The sequence below is a fragment of the Patiria miniata genome, unplaced genomic scaffold (genome assembly GCF_015706575.1).
Source record: "Patiria miniata isolate m_02_andy unplaced genomic scaffold, ASM1570657v1 HiC_scaffold_24, whole genome shotgun sequence".
Lineage (NCBI taxonomy): Eukaryota > Metazoa > Echinodermata > Asteroidea > Valvatida > Asterinidae > Patiria > Patiria miniata.
In genome coordinates, this window is record NW_024037063.1 from 13637891 (window position 1) to 13648759 (window position 10869).

The 10869-nt window shown below is 39.9% G+C and overlaps 1 protein-coding gene across 2 annotated transcripts; it reads left to right on the forward strand.

The window, feature by feature from the left end:
* The first annotated feature begins 89 nt into the window (after window positions 1-89).
* LOC119732087 (proteasome subunit alpha type-5-like) lies at window positions 90-10653 on the forward strand. Of its 2 annotated transcripts, none has more exons than XM_038205474.1 (9): window positions 90-221; window positions 1865-1913; window positions 2938-3004; window positions 4610-4804; window positions 6091-6198; window positions 7646-7704; window positions 8129-8231; window positions 9227-9313; window positions 10090-10653. In XM_038205474.1, exons 2-9 carry the CDS (start codon window positions 1885-1887, stop codon window positions 10165-10167), a joined length of 726 nt encoding a protein of 241 aa, XP_038061402.1. In that variant the 5' UTR covers window positions 90-221; window positions 1865-1884; the 3' UTR covers window positions 10168-10653. The 2 variants fall into 2 exon arrangements, with proteins under 2 accessions (XP_038061402.1, XP_038061403.1); XM_038205475.1 differs by having other exon boundaries at window positions 92-283.
* Window positions 10654-10869: the final 216 nt, after the last annotated feature.

The window sequence follows — 10869 nt, forward strand, 5'->3', positions numbered from 1 at the left end:
ACAATTGACAATATGTGTCAGTAAGAGTAAAAATCAAGTGAAAAATGATATAAGATTTGCAGACTGGTAAGCAGTTTAGTGAACAGTATTTTGTGTCAGGGGTCAAACGTAACTTCCGGCGTGTGTTCGCAAAATTTGAAGGACTTTGCGCACGTCGTGTGCACAACATTTTAGCTGTTGTTGTCGGCGGTGTTTGCCTGAAATTGTTTTTGCATACCGAGGTAACGTCTTCAACTTGTTAATCTTGTCAGCTTGGTTTCAAGTTTATTGGTTTTGCTGAAAGGTAGAGTTATGGCTTGAGTAAATTGTGAAACTGAAAGTGCCGGGTCTTCAGTCAGTGCATGGCCGGCCGGGCTTGTCCAGTTTCCGGACGCTGCATTTTTTTTTTACGCCGTGGTGATGGTGGTGTTGTGCGCTTTCTTGAAAATCACGCAAGAATGCGAATGAGCACGCATTCTTAAGAATGAGCGCTCATTCTTAAGATTGCGTGGGAATATCACGTGCGCAATTTATGAATTTTGCGCAATCTTAACAAACATTGCACGACATGTTAAATGAAATGTATAGTTAAATTTAAAGGGAAATAATTCATATAAAGAGGAAAGAAAATGTTCTATGCTTCTGTTCTCGTATAACTACGATAATTTGAATCAAATTAAACCAGTTATTATTGCTTTTTTCTGCCCACTATGGGAAGTTTTGTAATAACGGAGGACTGGGAACTAGTCTGGGAAGTGCTTTGTTTAGGCAAGACAAGTTACAAGTCTTAAGAATTCTTAAGAATGTGCGCTCAATCTGGAAGAGTTATTTTTTGCGAAGATTGCGCAAGGATCCAGTTGCGCAATCATAAGAATGCGCATTCTTAAGAATGCGTGATTTTCAAGAAAGCGCACAACAGTGGCAGAGTGATTATTTTGCATATTTAAATAAGAGTGCAGATTATGGCTGAAATGCTTGAAACTCATATTTTTTTCCGCATGATTGTCTATATTTATATGCCTCAATTCAGTGAACTAAGGCAGACAATCATGATTTCTAAAATTCTGATATTTGAATTTAAATAGTCTGACTCTGCTCTGGGGGTGACTCTGAGATTTTACTGCTCACACTATAGTATAGGATTTAAAGATTGCGCAAATGCAAATTTCAGCGTGATCAGGTGATAGTGCAGATAACCACCGACTGCACCCAACACAGTCACTATTCATCGCTTTTTACTCATTTTAGCCATGTTAGCTGACACTACAAAAAAAAATGAAACCCAAATGTCGGGACCATTTTTGTAGTGAAGTTCTGCATATAGCACTTTCAAAATCTAGGGTATAAAAGCCCAATTCATAAGCTTTCTTTTAGTACAAGAATCATTCAAATCACTTATGTACTTTTCAAGCTCCGGAATTTTAAACACAAACACCGTTTCAAAGTTCTTTCCACGGATCACAAAAAGGTAAGTGTTCTTTCAGCAAAACCAAAACAATTAATATTCGTCCCTATGTGAATTTTTTTGGTTTTGCTGAAAGAACACTTACCTTTTTTGTGATCCGTGGACAGATCTTTAAAATGGTGGTTGTGTTTAAAACTCCGTAAAAGAAAGCTTATGAATTGGGCTTTCATATTCATATTCTAGATTTAATTAAAGGTATATAGGCCTACAGAACTTCACTAAAAAAGTGGTCCCGACATTTTGGGTTTTGTTTCTTTTACTCACTCTGTATATCGACACCTTCGTTGTGGTGTTTCATTTTAACATAATTGTGGAAAATATGTGTAGCCTAAAATTGCATAATTTTCTGATGGGAAATTTTGTCTCGGCAATTTTTAAATCTACTCATGACCAAATCTTATGCTTTCTCTTTGTAAACAGGTATTTGAGAACAGACCAATATGTTTCAAACAAGATCAGAGTATGACAGGTGAGACAGAAGTAAAACATTTGACAAAAAGTTGTGAGGCCCCCCACCCCCAAGCCAAATCCTGGGTGCGCCACTGCATGTTTGTTTTTTTCTTCCTTATCACTTTTAGCTCAGAGCGCCCACAATTGGCCATGAAGAAATATTAATGCAACATTTAGTATAGACGAATCCTGGGGAAGTGATATCTGTACACTCATGAGGCCCCCTTCAATGGAGAAATCATTGTGCATGCTATTGTACAAAGCAGCTGCCCATTGACGGATTATCTGAACAATAGCTAGCACAGTGCTTTTGCCATTGAAGGGAGCCTTCATGATAAAATTGTTGGCGTGATCGGATTTGTGTATATGTGGTCAAGTTACCTCACTGAACAGTGTGGTTTTATGCATGACTTTTTCATCTTTTGTCATTGTAAAACTGTTCAAAATACTGTCAGAAACGAATTTTAGGTTTGGATTTTATGTATTCGTGGCAATTTGGATAAACCCTAACCCTTCTCAATCCTCCAAAATCCTCCTGTCGGTTTTGGATGATTTTAGAGGATTGAGGCTGAATGGCAAAGTTGTATCGCTTTTTTGTGGAGGATGCATTACGTCAAGCCAGTAGGCCATATCCTGCGTTGGCTTTGTTCAGCCATTAAAATCAACCCTGTGTTTTTCTCCACACTGCTTCTAAACGCCATTCGCACTGCCTCGAACCATAGCGGTAATTGGCAGAGGATTTTGGAGGATCGAGGCAGTGGTCACCCTCCACAGACTAAATCCAAGAAATCACAGATGATTTTGGAGGATTGAGGCTGAATGCAAGTTTTTCCAGGTGGCAATTGGAGGATTTTGCAGGATTGAGGTTGCATCCTAGCCAGAGGGCCTAGGGGTTAGGGTTAAAGACATGCAAACAATATTTAGAAACTTGAAAACTTATTTAATGAAAAAAATGTGGGAGAAAAAAATTGTATCATGGATTGGTTTCAAACAGTTTCCATTTGGAAGTGAAATCCTGGTGTTGTTTTTTTCACTATTTCTAGGGGTGTGAACACTTTCTCGCCAGAGGGTCGACTGTTCCAGGTCGAGTATGCTATCGAAGCTATCAAGGTAAAACAAAAGGTTTAAAAATGTGTCAAGTTTAGTAATTTAACATCAGATTTCTCCTTCAATGTATTGTTTTCAAAACTTTGCTCTGTAATGAAATATCAAATGATGCTTGTGAGGTTTGATCCTTATGATCCTTTTTTTTTTCCTGGGGAACAAAAATTTCCAAAACACAAAATATGTATATTTATGTGAAAGAAACTGTCAAAATCATATTTTTTTAAATTACTGGGTTTTTTTTAATGTAAATATTACTGACAAGAATACTTCATAATTCAAATTGCAACTGTATATAGGGCAGGGGAATTCCAATGCAGTCTTAGGCAAAGTCTAGTTTTGGTGCTATCTCCAATTGACCTATCGCGGTAGAATCGAAATTGAAATATTGTCCAATTACATGATTTACGAATGGACGCGGAATGCGCAAAATCTGAGACAAACACAGCTTAAAGTACAAAAGTGCCATATGATTGCCTAAGGGGCGAGGCTAACTCGCAAACGGCGATAGGTCAATTCATATTGAAGTGATTATGTAAGAACGCCCAAGGCCGGTTGTTGGCACATCAGTAGGACCTCGCTGATGCAAACATGGCCACTACTCACTATGGACTCGTGTATTTTCCAAGCATTTTTGTGTTGTTTCATTAGGAAATTAGAAACAAATCTACAGGTTGACTTTTATTTGTATAATTACATACAGTCCACAGTAAAACAGTTGACCATCGTGAGGTAGCATTTATTAACCAAATTTCCAAACGGTTTTATTTTGCTTCGAATACACGAGCAGTACGAATGGTTGGCTCAGTTGCCAAATGTGTGGCATGATCAATCATTTGGATAAGTCCAGACTGGGACCGTGAGTGCATGAAAACGTGCAAAATTACTACTGACGTTTTTTTACTCACCATTCGGCTAATTAATGCCCACACAACACATACATCAAAATGCTTAAGTTGCAAGCATGTCACCTGCGAAATTTGAGACCTTAAATTCAATTTTAAGGCAAGTTTTTGGCAGTTCAAAAACCATCCACGTCATTCTCCATGCTCTAGAAATGGTTGTGTGATTCCCAAGGTATTCTGGGTAGGTGTAGGAAGAGCCTTGCAGCTTACTTGTTTTTTAATCGATGGCCAAATGTACATAGCGCCCTCTGTTAAAAAATGAAACATTCTGCAGTCGCTCAGATCAACAAGAGGGCGCTGTTTTATCTACACGATGAAAATGTTTTAGCTGAGGAGTCTTTTTGCACAATGCATTGCAGTACACATCAACGTGATGTTTCGTGTTTGGATTTCGATAACTCCCTGCAAAATTAGAATTTAAAAGCTGAATTTTTGGTGATGCAATTCTCACAACAGCAACTTTGCGAGGCAGAAGTTTCGGGGATTATTGAAGAAACTGTAGTGAGTAAAGAAGCTTGCAAATTTGATTCACACTGGTTTTATTATGCAGCACAAACTTTTGCACGATATGGATACCTTAAGTTTTGGGACTCTCGTACACAGTATTGAGAGTCCCAAATTTTCGGACTAGGATAAGTCCAGTGACCTCACTCGCTATTACATACCACTCCGATAGTGAATTACTTTTCTTTGACCTCTCATCCAGCTTGGCTCCACCGCCCTGGGTATCCAGACGTCCGAGGGTTGTGTCCTAGCCGTAGAGAAACGCATCACCTCGCCCTTGATGGAGATTTCCAGCATTGAGAAGATCGTGGAGGTGGACAACCATATTGGATGTGCTATGAGCGGACTCATCGCTGACTCCAGGACCTTGATTGATAGGGCACGCGTTGAGGCACAGGTAAGAGCAATGTATTGGTTGAGGGTGGTTGGTCCATGTTCTAAGTTGTGGACAGTAGGGGGGGGGGGGGATAGCAACGCCAACACCCCTTTGACTGGATACGCCCATGATTCTTGTGTAGGATTAAAACATATTCTTGATTCGTAACTCACGCTTCAACAAAATAACTTAAACCCTAACCGAACCCAACCCATCAAAATTCAACAGCAGGTTTTGTTTAAATCTGTTGGGATAGGTACAGTTCCCCTAAACTGATGGTCTGTTACACAGGGGTTGGCATACCTCCAGAAACTAAGTCCAACAGTTTGCGTTTACAATTTCCCATGTGGATGTTGGAATTTGCCAGAATGGGTATGGTTCCTAGTAAATTTAGCTGGGGAGTTAGGGTTAATTGACTTTGGAGACATGGAAAGTTGTTTCCTCACAAGAACTGAGAAAGACGCAATACCAGAAAAATAAGCAAATGTGTGATTTTTTTTGGCTTGTTTAGGGTAGTTTGACTGACAAATTTAACAAATCCACCTCAGCAGTCAAAATCAGTCAGTTGCCTGTTTCTATTCCGGAGTGATTACCATCTGTGGCTGTAACTTGATGCAGCTATGCTTTGGCTATCCGCTCCGTTCACAAGTACCCCCTCACCGGCAAAGAGAGTACAGTTGGGGGTGACCGACCGACGCCATCTTGCCTGACATTTGCTGCGAAGCACGGCCACTGCCCGCGTGTACATAGTTCAAATCCCCTGGTGTACGTGCGTCACACACAAAGAACAGTGCGCATCAACCAGCAAAATGTCCCGCCCATGGGGCGTCGTTGTTAGGTAAAAGGGCGCCCTCTTTTGTCGGCGCACGGAGCCCATATAAGCCAGCTGTACCTGCTACTCAATAAGCCAGTTCGGTATTTCGATGAAGTAGTCCATGTCAAAGGTCATTCGGGATAAAATCGCTGACGTGATGATACACGATGTTACGCGGACGCCCATTCTGCTTGTAATTAACACGCGTCTCCCTGTGCATTCATGCGCTTTCGACGAGCGTTCAATTATCCAGAATGACCCCTGACCCATATCATTGTGTGCATGCGCAGTTACCGAACTGGCTTATTGCTTTTGTGTATTGATGGAATTTGACTAGTCACAGTGCTTACTAGAAATGACTGGGGGTGATCAGCCTGTGTGTAGCGGGGAAACACTTTGAACCTTTGACTGTCTGTGACTGTTCAGAGAGCAAGAGGTTTTTAACATTTCATTTGACTCAATATGACTTGGGCGTCAATCTCCTCCTCCACAGAGCCACTGGTTCACCTACAATGAGAAGATGTCCATTGAGGCGGTGACCCAAGCTGTCTCTAACCTCGCCATGCAGTTTGGGGATGACGACGCTGACAGCGGAGCTATGGTGAGTCACACACACAAACACAAACAAAACCATCAAAGGAACTGACAAACAGACCGACTACTATGGTTAAAATGTAAAAAGTGTTTATAAGTTGAGGTCAATTTTTGTTTGGGGGGGGGGGGAGGGGTTGCATGCAAAAGGGACACTGTTTATAGTATGGTTTTGTTCACATTCATTTAGAAAATTGATTTTGCTTGAATCAGTTTGCTTGTGGGTCCTGCTATAAATTTAGAATCCAAAGCGTGCACATTTTTCGTGTCCCTGTTACCTTTGAACTTTGTAATTTGACATTCATAAATACCTAAGACAGTTAACCCATTGCTATTGGTCGAAGAGCCCATCACGTGGCCAGTCTTAAACGGATGATAAAGACATGGCTAGCTGGTCTTAAACACTTTTCTAGTGTCACATGAAATTTGGACTCCTAAAAATCCAGTACCTCTTACCGTTTTATTGGTTGAACGTTCACAATCCTCACGTAGGCATGCGCAATACTACCAGTGAGTCAGTATTTTATAGTCCTAAATTCACAACACAACGCCCAGGTGCATTCTGCGTGACATTGCGCAGTACGTGCGACACACGCACCAATCTCCTTAAAAGGAGTTGTTTACATCTTACTCGCGAGCTGGACACTCCATTATTTAGCTAGAGGGGTGTTTCAAAAAACGTGAAGTGAACTTGTTGAACAAAATCAGGGTTTTTCGACCGAAAAGTCTTGATTTGTTTGACCGAAAAGGTATTTATGAATGGGAATAAATATGTGTTCGGTCTGTATTATTCACTCTGTTTAAGACCGCTTGGAGTCTGGGTGCTGATAATTACCTGAGCCGAAGGCGAGGGTAATTATCAGCACCCAGACTCCAAGCGGTCTTAAACAGTGATTAATACCGACCAAGCACACATTTATTCCCTTATTCATGTGTCCATTAAATTGAATATTAAATATTTGTTGGGTAGGTCGTTTGCTTCACATAATCACTCGTGGAGAAGGAATACATTAAAGAGTGAAGCCAGAAGTATACAATTATAGATGTCAGATCTAACAGGATCAGGAAAAAAATGGATATATTTCTTACAATGACCCACAAGGCTCTTTTGAAAAAGCCAGGCAGTCTTCCAAAGCACTCTGTGCACAGGAACCCCCGCAATGGTTGGAAAAAAGAAAATGGGAGGGACCATTGAGAGGGACTCTTGACAGCGTTGCAAATGGCACGTGACGTCAATATTTGCAGACGCCATGGGTTTGAGCAAATTCAGGAAAAAATTAGTTGTGCGTATTTTGCGTAAACCATTGCGCACACATGGCGCACAAATGGCGTATCCCACTCACCAGAGATCTTGTGAGTAATCAAGAAGTGCCATCGATTTCTCACCCGGAATCTTTTAAGAACTTGCTGAAACAGTCCTACTTTATAATTTTTTTCTTTTCATTAATTTTTTTCAGAGTCGGCCGTTTGGTGTAGCCTTGCTGTTTGCCGGTATAGATGAAGAAGGACCAAGATTGTAAGCACAACATTTCTTCTAGCACACCAGCAGCCGATTTTACGGAACTTTACGCAATGGCATATTTCCACTTGCGCCCACATTTATTATGCAAATTACACAATATTTCACGCTGCGCAACATTTCAGTTATGACAATTTCACGAAAGTTTATTTTTTCAATGTCTCATTCAAAAGTGAATAACTTTTATAGATTGCTAAGAAAATAGCTATCGAAAAAATCTATTATTCGAGGTAAACCTTGAAAACAGCTTGGAGAATGCACCTTTCAAGTTCTAGGATAAACAAAATGCAATAGAATTAGAATTTTTAGTTAGCCACTTTTAATTCAAAAAAAGTTGTTTGATGTTTCTGTTATTTAGGACACACCCTTCCTTAGTTGATGTTTTTTCTAAACTTTCCTTTTTCGTTTTCTTTCCCTTCAGATTCCACATGGATCCATCCGGCACATACATTCAGTATGAAGCCAAGGCGATAGGCTCTGGTTCAGAAGGAGCACAGTCACAGCTACAGGAAACATACCACAAGGTAAACATCGCGCTTCGCCGAATTAAAAAAACGAACGACTAACAGAAATTTCCAAGAATGTGTCTTTAGAGGCATCGTTGGAAATTGCCTACTTTTATTGCTTTCTTCAAAACGACAGCTTGTGAGAAAGAATATTTTCACAGGGAGTATGCTTTTCAACAGTAATTTTCGTCAGTTACTTTTTGAATTGCTGCAAATGATGGACTGTAGCTTTAAATAAAACATACAGTACATCTTTAACCCTAACAATCCCCACTCAGTCAAACTCCAGCACCAGGATTTGTTGGAATCTGTTGGAGTGAGTACTGCACTAGTAAACTGATTATGCTTTACATGGGGTCAGGCATACCACCATAATCATTCAGAGTCAAACAGTTTGGGTGTTGAGTTTACCATATGGTGTTGGAATTTGCAAGAGTGAGGAAGGTTCCTAGTTAATCACCCTAGGTGTTTAGGGTTCAAAGACAGACCTTAGATGGAGCTTGAAGCTGTACAGGACATATGTGAACGGCTCCACAAAAAAAGGGTATTAAGTCGCGCTGAGCATTATTGTGTAATGGCCCGCTCAACATTGAGAGGGTGAAAATTTTGTAAAAATGTGATCTTCATTTTTTGTCATGAATGTCATCTTTAATACCTACAGTTTCAGGTTTCATTCACAGAAATGTTGATTTTGATGAACAAAGTGGAAAAACAACCATTTTGTGTGCATCGTTCTGTTGTTTAACAACAAAGCCAGCTATTTCAAAGCCTGTTTTCTCAGTTGTGTAATTTGAACTCCAAGGAAGTAATTAATATGCAAATACACCATTTCTCCAAAACGTAAGGGGCTATGGAGCTCTATTACAAATGAAAGCTTACATTGTGGGCTTTCCAACCATGTATATTACTCAATTTTTTTTTGCGACATAATACCCTTTTTGTGGAGTTGGTCACATATGTTGTATTAATTTAAAAGTTTTGGAGATATTTCTTTTTCTTTCTTTCTTGTGTAGTCTATGACTCTGAAGGAAGCATGCAAAGAGGCTCTGGTCATTCTGAAGCAAGTCATGGAAGAGAAGCTAAGCTCAACCAATGTAGAGGTAAACATTTGGATGACATCATTCCACCCGTATCGGTATTCGACTTAATTTATATCATCCGGAATTTAAGATTTGCTGTCATACAATGTTGTTGCAAAGATGTCTGTCCATGCTAGTTTCAATTCCGCCCCGAAAAACTGATTGGCTTTTAAATTGCTATGTTGCAAGCAATCTGAAAGTTCATAAGATGGAATTTTGGTCGAGTGGTAAGATGTCTGCACTAGAAGGCAGGAGGTCGTGGGTTCGAGTCCACGCGAGTGATTTTTCCAACTTTCGCTCGGAAGGTAACACACTGAGTGTACAGTGTTTATACGTCGTCGGTGAAGGGCAAAACCTCATTTGAATATTACAGTTATTCACTTTTAATACCAACCGAAAACATGCCCCATGTTTAGTTATGGACTAGCAGCTACTGTACAAATTTCAAATTAATTGCGGCCCGAAAACACTTCAGTTTTCACTGGACAGACTGGTTCCTGCCCCCCTCCCCCCTTTCAGAATTGATAATTTGGGGACCAGGAACTAGACTATTCGCTGGGTGATATGTTTGTGCACAAAACAACCCAAAATTGTTTCAGAGGGTTGCAGAGGCTCAAAATAAAAAAAACCCCAATGTTTTCATTATAAATAACACTTTCAAAATCAAATTCAGTAAGCAGGAGCCTTACTTCAATGTTTGCATTCAGGCAAAATACAAAATCAATAAGACAGGAAATTCAAATGTGGTAATATGCATAATTATAATTTACATACTTTTCACATTCTTTGATTTTCAGATGGCCACCGTAACGCGAGAGAAGAAGTTTGTGATGTTCACGAAGGAAGAAATCGAGGCAATTGTAGCAGAAATGTAGATAGGACTAGGTTTTTGTAAACGTGTACAAGTAATCTTGGGGGTTTTTTTTAGAAATTTCTCGTCACTGACAACCCTGAAAAATGTGTGCTTGTGTATAAGCCAGTTATCTTGACTGTTTACTGTGCTTAATTTGATGGCCATCAAATCGATGATTAATAACCTTGTAGCTTGTGAACGTTTTTATTTGTGTACCATTAACTCTTTGCGTACAACAAGCTGATCAACTTAAAATGGCGCCTCCTTTAGGCCAAAAAAAAAAATTTCTGGTATGCGCGCGCGTCGCCCTAGCCATGCTCGTCGGCAAAATGAAAAAGGTTTTTTTTCAATGAAAGATGATGTCTCAAAACCGCCAAACTCACTGGTTTGACTGGAATCCTGCTGCTGCACAATTTTAACGTGTTTTTAGATTGGGTTATGGTCGAGAATAAGCTTTAGGTGGCCTCTCTGGACTCCCATATATTTGCACTAAGTTTAGTCGGGCACCATTTGCAGTCATCAGCCGACATTTGAAGCCCAAAAAATCAGGTAAAAAAAAAATAAAAAATCCACGTCGCCGCACCACTTCTTGTGCAAGCTCCATACCAAAAACCGGAGACTTTTTTTTTGGCCTGAAGAGGGCGAACATAATAGTGCATTGTTTTAATTAAGGCCAATAATTCCATACTCAAAAGAGATAAACAAAATCAAGCATTGCTGCTCT